This window comes from Acyrthosiphon pisum, chromosome X (genome assembly GCF_005508785.2).
Source record: "Acyrthosiphon pisum isolate AL4f chromosome X, pea_aphid_22Mar2018_4r6ur, whole genome shotgun sequence".
Taxonomy (NCBI): domain Eukaryota; kingdom Metazoa; phylum Arthropoda; class Insecta; order Hemiptera; family Aphididae; genus Acyrthosiphon; species Acyrthosiphon pisum.
The window spans coordinates 88,807,099-88,824,968 of record NC_042493.1 but is presented as its reverse complement, the minus strand read 5'-3'; the positions used below and the strand labels follow the sequence as shown (position 1 = coordinate 88,824,968).

Genomic DNA, 17,870 nt, shown 5'->3' with positions numbered 1-17,870 from the left:
TGAAATTGTAAATTTTTTATACATCTTAAAATACTCATAACTCGCATTAAAATTAAATTTTATAAGAGGTAAATTCACTCTAATTTTTAAATTAACGGAGCTACACGTGTTCTGCTGAGCGTAAAATTTTCTGTTACACACTTGTAAGACGGAGACAACACATGCGGGTATCACGTCCTCTTAAAATTGAGTGTAAATTTAGAATAGTTTTTTATGAGCGTTTGAAGTTAGAATTTTGACAAAATTCGTCAAAGTCATGAACATTGGCAAATTAATTTGAGTCTAATTCAGGGGTGGACTGGCCCATAAAAGACTATTGACCTAATATTTAAAATACCTACTAACCTAATTAGTATTTTTACCTAAAAAGTTAAAATAACAAAATTCCAACTGTGACTACACCAATAATATATTATTGTCAGGGAATATCGATTTATAATATTCTATACAAATATACAATTATAAATTATTATCAAATTTAAAAATTACAGTTGAAGATAAAGATTTAAGAAGTTCTATCCTTAATTTATTTTGGTTCCTTGGCGCATATTGATGAAGATCCAGTGCCACCATAATACAAGGTCCTACCTATCATACAGGAAAGTGGGCTGTGGGCCACTCCACTCCTGGTTTAATCATAAAAAAATATCTTTTTATAGGTAGGTATCCAAAAATTTAATATAAGGTTACTACTTTCTCATAAGTAGTCAGTAATTAATATTGTAATCAAAAAAATCTAAAAAATATATTAATATATTTATATTATATATTTTAAGTACAGCCTAGAATATTACCTAGAAATTTGGATGACATTAAATAGATATTTCAAAAAAGAATAACATGTTAGTTAGGTATGTTGTTGTGATTCAAAAATACTTTTCGTTGGCATTTAAACAATTATAAATTTTAATATATTATGCAATGACATTTAAAATATTTTAATTATTTTTAAGGTATTACCTACATTTATATCATGAACCCATTCACATTTCACACTGTCTTACGTTAAGGTGATATTGACTCAAAAATTAATAAAAATAATATAGTATAATGGAAATATACACTATTATAATAATTAAATATTAGTTAATATAATAAAATATACAATGCTTTATGCAAGCCTAGGCAAGTTAGAAAATATTTTCAAAAGTTTATTGTTAATAGTTATCCTATTTTTTTTTTAAAACTCAGTTACGTTAGAAGTTATATGGAACTCACAATAATTAACTTATTAAGTTATTTATTTTTTTTTAAATTTATAAATGGCCTGCAGTAATATGGTTTAAAATAATAAAAAATAAATGTTTACGCAGCATATATCACCAATAATAATTGTGTTATATTTATTATTTAAAAATTACCATAACTTGGATTTGAATAAAATTAACTCGTTATTTATTATGTTTATATCAACAAAAATCATTTGAGTCAAAATTAAATTTTAAAAAGTTAAAAATAACTTAACTTTGACTTTTTAACTCGTTTATTCCCAGGCTTGGTTTTATGCAACCTTCCGTTATACTAATAGGAAAATATTAGCAATAGCATGAAAACATATTATTATTATAAAATACCTACTTGACATAGGCTGAGGGTCAATCTTCGCTCAGAAGTATTCTATGTATACCATAATATTATATTATCATTGAATATTTGAATTCAAATTTAACACATCAATTACACTAAAGTTCTTCTCAACCGACGTGTTGCTCAAAAAACGTAATTTTTTATCTTGTTTTGCAATAATCATTGTTTAAAGTTTAAATATAATATAGTCTTTTTTCAACATGCTTAATCAAAGTTAGTCCTTAAAAAAAAATATAAACCAGTATTGTGTCATGAGCTGTTGACACGCTTACAGATTTGTCAAAGATAACTTGTTTTTATAAACTAAAAGTAAAAAGGAATGCATTATTATTTTACAGTTACTTCAAAATAATTAATGTAATTACTTTTACATTAAGAATACAAAATACTAAGAAAGTTACCACAAAGTTACTTAAAGTTACAACGGTTCAAATAGTTAAGTAATAACTTATAAGTATGTTACATTATTCCACAATACTACTTGTAACCTTCTACAATATGCTGATATTGGTATTGCTAAAATTGAATTTTGATTTACTGGTAGTTCTTAGATTTTATCATATTTATTTTAATTCAATAATCATAATCAGTTTTAAATTCTTAAAAATGTATTACTTTATTAGAATTTTAAAAGTTATACAATATGAATTATTACCTAATATATTATCATTGTAGTATAGAATATAGTACAGTTAATTATTTCTTATATTATATTGCTCAAATGTTTAATTTTTTTATAAATAATAAAATTGTATTTTTACAAGTTGTGTTAGGCATATTATTATGAATTGCAAATTTAAAATACTTGCCTGATTTTTGATTTTTTTTATAAAAAAAAAACGAACAATTTGAGTTGAAATTCATCGTTTAAAATTAATACATAATATTTTGATGTAATATAATATTAAATCAAAATATTCACATTAGTCTTGGGTAATCTAATTCGGTTCACAAACTGAAAATAATGAAAATAAAACTTAATCTTAACCTTAACTAAATTAAATTAAATATAATGATTGCACAATAGAATTAATAAGCCTAAATATGTATCATAAAATTACAATTAAATATCATATTATGTAAATATTTTTATATTAAATAATACTGTTATGTTTCTAATAATACTGCTTGACAACATAGCTATTCTTAAAATTAATCAAGTAAAATAATATTACATTTATATTTTAGACTCAATTTATTAATGGCAAATTATTATCATGCAAACAAATGCAACATATTATTATTATTATTATATACATTGAGTTTAAATATTAAGTAATCTATAATTATTGTAATGGGGAGAAAAAAAACAATTCACCACTAGCCATTTTGTATACACTATTAACAGGGAATGTATAATATGTATTGTTATTGTATAATATTGCAATACAATAAAAAAAAAAATGTATTTTAAAAACACTAAAATTAAATTGAAATGCGTAGACATTTATATAGATGAAATTATAACAGTCGTTATTATTAGGCAGTTCTTGAAATGTGATATAACTAATTAAAAATGTTCTAGGAAGGATGTGTAATATGTACACAAATACAAAATAAGTAGTAACAATTTTTGATAAATCAATAGGCATACAGTAAATTATTGAAGTAATAGATACCTAAGTATACATAGGTTGGAATGTACTAAGTATTATAATATATATTGTATAGGTATGTTGTAGATATCTATTTTAAAACTGATTAAATTTAAAATACCTAACCATTAAGTAAGAATCCATTACCAAAATGAATAGCTGTGTAAAACTTATCAACTATCAATGAAGTATTATTTGGAATCACAGAGTTTGTAGTATATGATGAACGTTGTTTATTTAAATTGTTTCTTCTGGTATTTCATCGGGATTTTTATCCCCATTAATACCATTGCAGTGCTCGGGGCTGCTGACCACATGATCAACGGCTTTTTGTTCGTATCTCTCTGCAAAATCTGTGTCCATAGAACGTATACCGCTCAGGAAGCTGTCTTTGTCTTCATCGGACCACGTCTGGACCCATTCAGTGAACAGCTTGATGCGGCATTTGAACAGACTTAGTGGACGGCCTTCCTCTTTGCACAGGGTTTCCATGATCGACGGGAGACCATTGGCAGCGCTTCCGTTACACCCAAACCCATGAACTAACACCGGCAGGAAGTCGCCGCGTTCCATTTCACTCCACTCGCCGAACCATTGTAACATGTAACGGACCTGCGCCACAACAGTTGGTGTGTATGCGCTACCATTTGCACTGGCCACTACCATGATGACAATGTCCGTTTAGGCACTGACAAGTGGCGAGCTGCAAAATTGATATAAAAGTTGTTCGATTAAAATAATAAAATAGTATAAAACAGTGCCTACAGACGGTCTTATTAAGGCACACTTAAACGTCGTTTTACGTTTATTGTACGTTACAGTCTCGGCACGACAATTATTAATTATTTACAACAGGTATCATAGCAACGAGAGCACAGCTACACGACATAAGGATTGAAAATTTTTTGCACGAGGCGATCCATTTATAATAACGACGCCACGAAAAACGAATGAACTCGATTCACGATTGATCCGGTTATCTTATCGGCCGACAGCCGCGTGTCGTTGGTAAATGGCAATCGCTGATAATAATAATTTATTATCAGCGGTGCGACTGTGATAACAGCCGATGATAAAGATAAACAACAACAATGAACGCCGATGACATTATTTTTATATTTATTCCAAACCGGATCTCTTCGTTCGGTTAATCGGATGTTCTGATGTGGCCCAAGCCCGGATTGAGGGGGGGGGGGCAGAGGGGGCCATGGCCCCGGACCTACAGGCCACAACGGATATCAAACAATTGAACATTTCCCTAGCGGGATAGTACTTTTTTTTTTTATTAAATTACAAATATTTGAATAAAATAGATTAAAGTTTCCTATATGCTAATATTGCTAAATATTAGGTACTACAAAATATCGATAGTGGATATGTTATTATTATGCTATCGTAATACCGACAATGTCGTCTATTTTAAGCAGGAAGATAATTGGTAAGGAAATGGGATTTATAGGAATACCTGAGTAGTGAGTATAGTGAATACCGTCGATTACTAATTTGATTGAATCATATTTCTAGGTATTATAGATTTGGCTATAAAACCGTTATTTATTATAATAATTTATTTTAACTTCTTCATAATAATATTTACATTTAAAGTTGATACCTACCAGTGGCGTAATTTGGGGTGGGGCAACTGGGGCATTTGTCCCAGTCCAGTATTTACATCAACCTTAATTCGGCACATTTACCACACGCCCCCCCCCCCCCCCACCCGTTAACTCTTACGGCACTATGCTATGAGAATCTGAGTAAAAAAATGTTGAGTCGGAAAAGCTGTGAAAAATTGCCATAGTCTAATGAAAACTGAAATGACGCCACTGTCAGTTAAATAACATTGATTATAAATAGTAAGTATTTATGTACTAATTAATAATAAATACTTAATATTATTAATATTATACAATTTATAATCAATGGTTGTATATTATACACTATAACCAATGTTACTGACATAACGTCAAACACAGACGGCGGGACCGGTGGCTGGGTGGCTTGAAACTTTAGTGTGACTTCGAAGATAAAACGGTATGATTTTTTAAAAATTAAATCAGTACGACAGTACCTATAGTCTATACCTAATATTATGTATATTCGGATATTTCCGAGATTTAGGAATAAGTGAACCGTTCTTGGATTAAAATATTCTGAGCGTATTTGTGATATTATTATCATCATAGATAATCCAATGATTTTTCTTACAAAATCGAAAAAAAATATTAAGAAATCCTACCACCTATCTACTTGTTTTTTTATTATTTAGTATTTATTTTAACTATTATAAGGTAGGTACGTTTTTTAAACTATAGACATCTATATAAATTATAAATATTTCTATATTTTATTTTATTATAATATATAATATATACCTACCTAGGTAAAAATGTTAAAATTACTGTGTTTTGTTGTTAATTATTACCTTATATACCTACATAATTATAAAAAATGTTGCATTTTAGATTCTGAGCGCAGCGAATAGCCATGAATGTATTGTTTTTACAAAGATGTGTGTTTTTTTTGTGTCTGTCAAATACTGGATTTTTTTTTGCAAAATTGGTCTTCGACAAAATCGATTTTAATGTATAGTAGTAACAACTTGTTAATAAATTTTGTTATTAATAATGTAACATTATGTAAATGAATACAATAGTACCTAGGTAGTAGCATTGAGTAAATACTGTACAATATTTATTATAGAATATAGTAAGTAGGTACAGCCCCACAGCATCAGTGACGTGCTTATGAATTTTGAAGGGGTGGGGGGGGGGTGGTGTTTAAATTTTTATCAGAGCAAGTTTCCTAATCTAAAATTGAGAAATACAATAATTATAATAATCATATGCAAGTACGTAGTTATTTGTCAAGTGTCCAAGTGCCCACCCCCATTGATCAGACGCCGGCACAGTACTACATTCCTCAACAGCTGCTGGTAAGTATTTATACAATCAGTTTTATATAATTAAATATCAATGGTGATAGGAACTAGGCATTGTATAGGTGTGGCGAGACGACTACGATGACGACAACGACGATCAACAGGTAGCATTATCTACGTGGTTCTCGTATTTAGTATTCACAAGCCACGGTAAATAATAATTATTGTCGTTGACCGTTGTTTGTTTACTCCGAAATGGTGAAATCTACTGTGATTGTTATTAACTATTATGATGATGATGATGATGATGATAATTATCATCAGGGCTTTGGTTTGTAAGTAGGTACCTCCTACCTACCTGTTTGCATATTAAAATACTGATCGATCGTACTGAATGTTAAGTAAGAACAAACTATGTTTCGTGAAACTTGAAAGTGTGGTTAAAAATGCGAATCATTTTAAGGAACATTTGTGCATATTTCAACATTTTACCGTTTTAAGAATATATTTAAAAATGTCAAGGTCACATTTGGTCTTTTTAGAGCAATATGCACTATTTCGTGACTGTACGTAGGAACCTTCACTTTTGAGAAAATAAAATAAAGATTTTAAATGATGATATTTGTATTTTACAATAAAAATTTAAAGTTTACCCTCCCGAATATTATTTTATTATAATTTATTTTTAATGAATAAATTTAATAAACAATGATGTAACTTGTTTAATATTATGATATAGTGTTCCACACATCATTATATCCCCCTTTCTTTAATGTTGAAGTTTTTCAAAATCTGAATTTTAGAATTTTTAAATACATATACGATTAATGACCACATTATCAAATTCTTGATTATCTTTAGTACTACTTAAGGAGTATCCAGTGGATATACAAACTTCTGTTTTTCAAATGATATTTTTTTTTCATGGTTTGCATAAGCATATTTTCTGCATATTAGTTTATTATTAGCGTCTCCAGCTTCCTGAGAGTTTCGTAAATTGTTGTATGTCATTAATTGATTAATAAATGATGGCGGCGTTGCCGAAGTAATTCGCAACGTCATCGATACCACATGAAAAATAAGGTCATCAATCTTCAACTTTGATATTTTCTGGTAGCAAAGTGGATCTATTTGGTAGAATTTTTTAATTGAAATTGTCTATTGATGGCATAATTTTAAAAATATTTTGAATCTTTTTAGTTATTTATAGACATTTAAAATTTTCCATTTTTTTTTTTTTTATAGTGTTGATAAAATGATCTTAAAATTCATGTTGTTCTCTTTCTGTGCTTGCTTCCACTTTTGCTCACTCAAATCCCCTTATATAAAATTTCTTTTCTATTACTCTCCTGGATAATCCTCTCCATCGCTTCAAGCGTAATTGGCCATGTGAACTAAACAAATAATTAAAAAAAAAACAAACACGCTATAAAAATCCAATCAAGTTGAAGTAGTGTAACTGGACGGTGAAAGCCATCAAGCCTTGTAAACTGTATACAATATATATTATATACCTATTACTTATTGCGTATTTTCTATATAGGAACAGATTGGAAATATTCGTTTTTCTTAATAAAAAAAAAGGTATAAGTGTTGATAAAACATTTTAGGCTATGGAAAAAAGCTTATAATTGTAATACAACACTCCACACAAGTTGTTCTTATAGAAACTTTAAATTATTAAAAATATAAGTGCAACATATTGTTTCTGTTAGTGTTTGAAGTTCAAATTTTGAAAAAATCAATTGTAAATTATATCGCACCTGATTGAAAATGTATAAAATTAAACTTTTATGTAATTATATGAAACATGCATTAAATTATTTTAGTGTCTTCATTAATTTAATGTGATTTTGTAAAATTTTTAAAGTTTTGCCACCAAACTGTTTCACTGTCGTTCGTTATTTTTTCCAGCGCTTTCCATTACCACACAAACATAACCCAATAAGTACTCTTACCAATACACATTACCGCACACAAAAGCAGTATGATACCGAACAGATTAAAAAAAATATACAGCCCAATTTCGCTCAAAAAAATAGTACAATAGTACAATACTGCAAAAATGTGTTATAATAACGTTGTGTTTGATAAAAAAAACCGATTGAAATTTGTAAATGTAATTGTAACGGAAAGCGATAATCAAAAATTAAATACCGCAAAACAAAACATAACGATTAACAGAATATATTATAATATATTATTAAGCAAAACATAACACAAAACGTAATTAATAGAATATCATTAAACGACAAATATCGCAAAACGTAATTTATAGAATTTCATTGAACAAAACATAAATAGCAAAACGAAATAATTTAAAATCCATTTATTTAAAAGTTATATTGGTATCGTAGAAATATTTATTTCACGCATACGGACATTCAAATTGATTATATTAGTATATTCTTTATCCGGGCCATTTCCTGCCTGCATAAGTTATTAATAAATTGAAATAAACGCAAAACTTGTATAAAGTTTTAATTTTGAATAACGATAAACGCAAGACTTGTATTACGTTTTAATTCTAAATAACGATAAACCCAAACATTTTGTAACGTGTTAACTGTAAATAACATAAAACAGAATTTTTTTCAAATGCAAGCCCTGATTAAAACCAATACAAATTGAAATACACAATCATTACAAAGAATTAAACTCAAATTCCGTAAAAAAAAAATACACAATCCAAATTAAAAAAATCAAAGATGTGTGTTATATCAAAATAATTAAAAATAACATCTATATTGTAGATGTATCATGTATATAAAAATATGACCATATATCCTGTTTTCGTACCTCTGTTATCCCCTGGGGAAACTTCGGCACACTGAAATGTCCCATTTTCGGAAGGTAGACCAACAATTGACGAAAATCAAAAGGGCTGGACGCTTTGTGAGGTAGCTGGAACTGAGTACCACAAATTATTGGGCTACAGTAAAACCAGATGGTTCGCACTAATGCTTGCCATCTAAAGAGTTTTGCAGTTATATGTACCACTGAAAGATTATTTATCAGGCATAAAACTGTGTGCAACAGTTTCAAAGAATTTCTCGGAGTGTCTAAATTCTGATTTATCTCTTTTTTTTCCATATGAAAAATATAGGTAGGTACGATTAAATTTGTGTGTGGTAATGGGGTATCCAGTGTTTTAAAATCTGTGTGCGGTTTTGTCATATACGTATTTTGCCCATAATATGTGTGGTAATGGGCGACGCCCATTTTTTCGATAACTTTTAGTCTAGCAGCGTCGTGGTGACATTCCACTGGTAGGTACACTTGTAAGTTTTGTACAGTTTTAATCGTCGCAGATCATGGTCAATAATAAAACTAAATTCAAACATCAATGTATAGGATATATATATTATGTATATTAATCTATAATTACACGGAAAATAATGTATCATAATATACTCGTAATCTTCCGTTTTATATACCTAAACATTTTATAGTGATCTTATATTAAATATTTTATATTTTAAAAATATATATTTTAAATTCAACGTGACCCACCAAAAATACAATTTTGACTCACAGTTCGGGAACCTTAGACTTACTAGATAATAATTCGAAAACCATATTTGAAGTACCAAATTGGCAAAACCTTTTACAAAAACTGTGTAACGATTCTAGGTGCCAAAAATGTAGAATAAGTTGATTGTTAAAATGAATTATGAATATTTAGTCGTTCGTAAATTATATTTATAAATATTAATTTAAACACGTTAGAGTGTTCGATGATAACAGCAGTTAAAATACGATTGATAACCCTCAATTTAGTTATTTATATATATTTTTTCCAATGTTACCATATTCAATAATTTGTATCGAACGATTAACACGATATTTGGTACTACCCAGATAAATAATCGAAATTTATAAAATATTTTTTATGACTAAGGGTATTATTTGTTTTTTGTTCTACAATTTTCAAGCCATATGAAAAAGTCGAATATGCGCTTTTAGAGTTAACTAACTACAGTAGAACAAGCTAAAACAAAAGAATTACCAAAAAAATAAAAAGCCAAAACACTAAAAATAAATATAATATGTGATATAAAGTTACCTACCAAAATGTATTAAACTATTTAGAATATATTTGCCAACGCTATCCAGGAATTTACATATAGGTAGGTAACTTATTATTTACTAACCCATTATTTATAAAGCCATATTTTTTTTAAGATTATTATTATTATTATTATTATTTTTACTATGATTTTGAATATTTTTATCATACATGTTATTCATTTATTTATTTATTTACACATTTATTATGATTCATTTTAATAGGATAAATAATTATTATTTTTCGTTATACTTAAACTTTCAGTTAAAAAAAAAATCAACTTGTGAATCGTTCAATAGCCAATTTAATGTTATGGTTACGTCGCAAGTAAAATCGTTTTCAATCGTATTAGTTTTTAGGGAAAGTGGTAAGTTTTTTGTGAATTTTAAGTGTTCTCAATCGTTTGGCCAAAAAGGTTTAACGATTTCATTCGTTTGATAACCACAACAGCAATTCGATATTTTCATATCAATAGGTCATAATAACTGGTATACCTACCTATAGAAAAATATTTTAAATGTTCATTGGAAAGGCACAGTAAATATGACATTATAGTGACATTTCTTTAAAAAATTGATTTTAAAGTGATGTATGTTAACTTACCTATCGTCCAAACTCCAAAGGCAATACCTACACAGGGGGTGATTGTGGGGAGGAGCCTTAGCTCCATTAAATAATTATAATGGAACGATTTCTTATTATTGTTATTAACCTAAATATATACCTATTAATTAATTTTAATTAGGTATAACTTATAAATTCGATTCTATTTTCTTGTTCATTTGATCATTTTTGGAGTCGATACGTCTTTGCCGATTCGTCTTTTCCCGGAAATAATGTCAACAAAACAAATAAACTGGTGGATGTAATTTAATGATTATAAGTCTGACGTCTACATTACATTTTAAAGACTTTATAGCAAACTGTAAAAGCTCAGACGCTAAGGTATGTACTTCACAGTAAAGTATTGAGCGTCTGACTGCCTGAGCCAACTCTGTGAGTATGTTAAAATATTTCATTTTATCGTGAATTCGCGGTTGTCTTTTTTTGAAATATAATTCCCATGTTTCAAATATCGCATAGGTATTGTATTTTTGTCTGTTCTACTATAACTATAATGTATTACAAATTATTTAAGTTCACTGAAATAGAGCATATAACTGTAATAGAACATATTATATGTTTTATGTGTTATTAAATTATTTTCTATTGCACAATAGGTATTACTATAGTAATCAATAATCATGATACAAGGAACAAAAACGTTTAGGGATGTGATGATATTGTAAGTACTTAAGACTGTTCTCGTTCAATAAACATAAATAGGTATAACAGTGAGCCCAGTCGTTCTTGATTTATTGAGAAATCATTTTATTGATTTTTTTAATACAATGAATGCGACCTACAGATTTTTGCACCTACAATATTATATGGATACATTTTTATGATTTATTAATTGTAAATTGAACACAGTTTGTACTTTTGGAAGGTAATTTGTTTTCCTTTCACAGTAGTTTAATAAATGTAGGTATTAGAAAAATGGTGTGGAACCTCGATAACTCAAACGCCTATACCTATAAGTCAAATTGTCGATAATTAGAAGGAATGCCTTAGCCCCTGCATTTCAATATGTATGTAGGTATGAGGTATATACATTTTTTTAAACTTTCATTTACGATAACTCTAATTTATTTTTTGTTCCATAACCTATTAGATTTGTCGAGGTTTCACTGTAGTAAAATGATCTGCTTTTATCTAACGGATATATTATTTAGTTAACCGAGCTCTACATGAGATTTTTTTATAATAGGTTTTAATTAATTGATAATTTTAAATTTTAAAGAATTGCTAGTACAATAATCGTGCTTGTGGCATTGTGAGTAAGGCAACACGAGTGATCAGCACAAAATGTCTGTATACCTATACTAGGTATATATAATATGTTATTATGTACCCAGTTTATACCTATTATTTAAAATAAAAATGTTTGTAATTTTTAACGACCTAATAAAATTATTTGTCATTGTATTAATTTAATAGTATTATTTATACCTATCGACTTCGTCTGCCTTTTTCCATATTTTCTAATGATTTGACAAATTAACAAATATTAAAATACATATAGGTAGCGCCGAATCAAGCAATATAATATACTGCACATAAAGTTATTATAAGGTACCTATAATATAGACTATATTATACTATTAAAATGAAAATGAAAATGAATTATATCATTATTATTTTGATGATAATTCGAAAACGTATAGGTACCTATTGCTTTCATGTGAATCGTGAACTACATGGAAACAAAGGTATTAACGACGTACAAGTACTTACGCATAATATAGCGGTTATCGTGATTCGTAATTTCTGTATGTATATGTATTAGTTTGACGTTTGTGCGTATTTCATATTGTTTAAAGTTGTATTTATGTATAGTTACGGCTCCCCTATAATTTCATATTACACTGAGGCCTGTCACCAGTGTTTTTTTAAAGTATTTATAAAAAAAAACATAATAGTTTTGTACAACTACAGGTTTACCTATATATTTTATATGGTTATAAAAAATCGTTATTAAATTATTTCAGAGTTGTGCTTGATATTTCTGTACTCTCTGCTGTTGAAAGTATTTAAATTAAATTAAAATTGGTACTTACTAATTGAATGTAAAATTAATCAAACTAATTATTAGGTACGTATAGGTATACGTATACGTGGTTATTATATTTTGAAAATGATAATTTTTTTTCTATCTAATATAATATTATAATCTAGACGTAGAGCAATTTTGTTTTTTAATGCATGTATTTTTTATTTTAGGTTCTATAAGTTACATAATATTGTACACTAATAAATTAAATTATTATACAATTTTAATTTTGCTATATTAACATTTTTATTCAATGTATATTTATAATTTTCAAACGCTTATAGCTTCCAAAGCTATAAATTGGGAGAGCAATATCGTAAATAATTTTCTCTTGTCTAAAAAAAAATGTAGGTATAAGTATTCAATATTCATATAATTTTATAAATTAGGCGTTATTCAACAAAAAATAAATAAACTACGTGTAATTAAAAAAATCTATATACCTACAAGCGGAACCTGGTAGAGTAACTTCAAACTTATTATTTATCATTTGGTAGTTTGGTATGTAATAAAATCTATATTTTTATATGGATAGTTGGGTAATTAATAGTTACATTAGGTACCTATGTACCAATAATGTTATGAGTTATGACTTTCAATAATATTCATTGACTTCCATGACGTTTGCTATGTCCGTTCACAATGAATAATTGTGATTTATAAGTAGAGAGAAAACAACTACGTATTTTTAATTAAAATAAATGTCTTGGTAAACAATAAAAATGAGGAGTTTAGTAAATGTGAAAATGAGATGGATTTTCAAATCCTCAAGGACTAGGGAAAAGAAAACAGTTGTACATTACAAACGAAAATAATGTCAAACAACTAGAAGCTTAAGATTTAATCTAAATTTTTGAAAAGGAAAATTTGATAGTAGGTGGGTACTTAATAATTATTTGACTGTAGTAAGTTGTACCTCAATGTATTTTATGTAAGACTATGAATTTAATACAATTTAACGTTACCTACATTTTTTTTCGTATCTATATAATATCATTGACTCATTTACATAATAGTCATTGTTATTGCCCTCCAAATTCTGATTTTATGCATTTAGTGTTACATTATGTCGTACAAGAATATAATCATACAAGTCTCTTAAATAAAGCTATCTTTAATATGTATTTCATATTAACAAGTTTATGGGACCTAGGAAAAGTACGAAATAAAATGTTGTGTTCGTGAATTTTCAAAATGTGTATTTAGGAAAATGACACTCCGTTATAGTTTTCACTTAGCGAGATACCTACGTTTCTTGGGAAACTATCACTGCTGCTCAGTTTCCTGCACACACATCCCTCCAAAACAAGAATTTGTAAAAGGTATTGTTCGTTTTGATTGTTTGATGAAAATGTCGGACGCTGCAAGCAAAAGTGCCAATTTCAGAAACGCAAAGGGAATTTTCGGGTGTATCTACATCAAAACGAAGAAGAGAAATAAGTTGTAGGTGAAGAGGTCCTTCGAGGTTTCGAGATTGTTGAGAAGGTTCTGTGGATATTGTTTTGCTTTATTTTTTCCAACCATTTTATATTTGAACGCAATTTAACACACTCTATTATAATACATAAAGGTTGCTATCTATGATTCAGACATAGTGAATCAAAACCTCTTATCTATAAACAAACAATTGTATTCGTTTTAACCGATATAATATTTTAAATTTATGTCAAAATGTAGCAATCTAGAGAAACTTCAGATTACACTTATTAAAAGGAATGGAGAGGGATAAATTTAAACTCCTAAATTGACACTTTGCATGAGACAGTTATAAGGAAGCTATGGTTCAAATTTCAAGTTTCTAGCACCACTGGAAGTGCACCAAAAACCGTATTTTTTTCGATACAGACATTTTTTTTGGCTCTCAGACATAAGACATATTCATGTCAAAACAAGATTGAATTGCGATAGTTAGAAAAATAAAATCTTTAATTGATAGTTTGTGTTATGAGTTTTATATAAACAGTTAAAGCTTACAGATTGTTTGAACAAATTTCAAATATACAATAAGCCTATTGAGCACAACAATTTTGTTTTATTCTGTTATATACAATGTAAGCCATTCACTGAACATCGTTTGTTCAATGTAAGCAGAAAACATTTTAAATCAAATTAAATATATTATTTTACTTTTATGTTGTACTTATATAGTCGCAATATACTGTTCAGACTTATTGTTTGCTAAAAAGTGGTTCATATGAAAATTGCAATATTTGATTTAGTAGTACAGCAGTGGAAAACAAATGACACTACCTCGGAATAAAACAATATACTAAGCGTTTTTAACTTATGTGGATAGGTATACTAAAAAAATTGTGTGTAGAACACTTAAGATGATTGTAAGCATTTACAAATACCGGTGCCTGCCATTTATTTCACAGGATTACTTTCATTTTCTCTATGTTGTTTAATGTTTTTAGTACATACATCATAGTAGATAGTGTACATTAATATACATAATTATCAAGGTAGCTTTTATCACTCATAAAAAATATAATGTAGGTGTGACGAAAAAAAAACATAATAATATGGTATATAGTCCACCTTAGATGTCATATTTATTATTTTTTGTGAGTGGTTCTCGGAACTACGCTACACATTAAACGAAATTAATATTAAATAATATTTTGATTGCAAATATTTTATCGAAACTTTTAAATTTATCCTTTTTTTCTTTTTATATTGTATGTAATATCAATACAATTTACAATAGTTTAGAGAATTTTGATGCTAAAGAAAAACTAAGTGTTCAATAGTGTGTGACGATGGTCGGTATCTACTATTACAATTACAGTACCGTCACTTGAAACCTTAAATTTATAAAAATATTTTGTGTACTTATAATAATTACTTTATATCAGTCATTGGTTGTAAATTAAATTTTAATTATATTGGTACCTACACTTTTTTGAGTACAATTTTAAATTTCTTATTATTTTTAAATATATAATTTATTTGAATCTTGACTTTAATTAAACAATTTTATTTCATCTCAAACATAATATTTTTTTTTAAGTACTATTATGATACTAGTTTGGGAGTTTTAATTGGTATAGTCGTCTTAAGAAGATATAAATTATGTTTAACTTGCTTGTAAGTATAAAATAAAATAATTTTGTAAGATTTTCATAGTTGTACGACAAGTTTTTAAATGTAGAGTATTTTCGTATTATAAATAATATTTAATTATTTTTGATTTTATAACAATTAAATACCTAGTTCATTATTTAATGTAAAATTAAAATACATTGGAGCTTTATTGATCGCTGTAGACATTGATATGTATTAAAGGTATAAACCGTTATCAAAGTTAGAATGTTTCCAAATTATTTTACAATACATTTGCATTTTGAGTAAGATATAATTAGTTACCTATAGTTTATTAATTTTCATAGAAATACTAGCTGACCCCGTGCACTTCGTTGCTCGTAAATGTACCAACTCTATATGACCCAAACTTTGTTCAATTCGTTATTTAATATTTGATGGATGGCGTTCAAAACGTATCATAACTTTTTCGTTGTCCGGAGTAAAAATTCTGATTCGCAGCAATATATTATCAGGTAGGCAATCTACCTGCGGTAGATCCCGGACTCCGTGCTGTTTGTACGTAAGTGTATGATTTCAATCTAGAGTATCAATGTTATACCAAGTTTTTCATTTTGTTTGTCGGACAAACATCGTGACACCGGATTTTCATAATGGTATAAGATGGCTGACCCGGCAATGCTATCGCCGTATATTTGAAACAATTATAAAATACATTTGGCCATGAGTAAAATATTCTTTTCGTAGGTCGTCCCTATTAATTCGAAGGTTTGGTAAAAGAATTTTCGAAATCAGTTCAGTATAGTTTCAGAGATTACTTTCAACAACGGTAACTAACAACTTCTCTTCATATAATAAAGTATAAAGTATAGAAGTATATATATATATATTGACAAAAAAAAAACACAAATCAACAACCATGCCCGATTACCAATAGCACCCAATATATAATATACTGTTGCGCCACTGTTGTATTTTTTACATCCAGTTTTCCTATTTTTCCGGTGGATTTTCCTAAAATTTTCTTTCGTAAAAACCTTCTCCTGGAAATGAAGAACATCTTAAAAAAAAATTTGAGCCGAATCGGTCCGGCCGTTCTTAATTGATGAATAATTATTGTTATACATTTTTGGCTCCATTTTTATATATAGATATTTATTTATATTGAATTAATTTGTATACATGTGCGTAAAATAAAATATTATTGGTTATTCATACTTAAACCACAGTCAGACATTGTAATAGTGTGTAGTGCCTAGTAAAAATGTAAAAAATTAATTTCTTTGATTAAAATTAATATAGATTGGTAGTTATAATGAATTTATCAATAGACTCAATTCAGTCAAAGCCAATTACAATATTAAAGATAAACACAGCATAGTTTTTGTCTTTTTAAAAAGTCGGCCAACTTTCTCGCAAAACATAGAACTTATTTTGAACTTTATCTTAAGTATAGTTACTCGTTAAGTTAGATAATTATTATTTTTTATTTAAATTATTATTATTTTTAGTTTTACATTAATTTTCATGACTTAAAAATGAAGTAATTTCTACTTATTTTAAAATAAATGAGTTCATTCAGTAAGTTGTTTTAAAAGTTAAAACATGTACACCACAAATTACACGGTAAGGATGAAATATAATACACAAATATTTATGTACTTGTCGGAATGTTTTGGCATCTAAGCGTTCATGATAAAAATATAGAAATATATTTAATAATTTATTATTATATCAATATTAATATTTTAGAACAGATATAACGATTTATGCATTAAATAAACTTTCAAGATAGGGTATGTAAATTCTAAGCTAAACTATTCTCTACAATGATGTATATAGCCTCCAGGAACTCGTCCCTTTCCCTTCTTCGTCATAGCCTATAACTTGCCCACAAATCAAAAATTGTTTGAATACGTCGATTTAATACAAAGTGTATGAAGGAGTTAAACAAAACTGTAGAGTGTGTGTACAGACTCCAGAGTTTTACTTCGGAAGAGGATTGATCAAATGATTAACACGAATTTACCCCAAGCCACA

General features: G+C 27.9%; 2 protein-coding genes across 2 annotated transcripts in view; both read right to left on the bottom strand.

Moving 5' to 3' along the window:
* Positions 1-3,139: 3,139 nt before the first annotated feature.
* Positions 3,140-17,870, bottom strand: part of LOC100573994 (hemicentin-1) — a 306,591-nt gene continuing 291,860 nt past the window's right edge. Inside the window, exon 16 of the mRNA XM_029490996.1 lies at positions 3,140-3,885. The gene's annotated coding sequence lies outside the window, so the exon portion shown is untranslated. The remainder of the gene's footprint in view (positions 3,886-17,870) is intronic.
* LOC103308344 (uncharacterized protein C14orf119 homolog) lies at positions 3,420-3,848 on the bottom strand. Its single transcript, XM_008181570.1, has one exon. It carries the CDS (start codon positions 3,846-3,848, stop codon positions 3,420-3,422), a length of 429 nt encoding a protein of 142 aa, XP_008179792.1.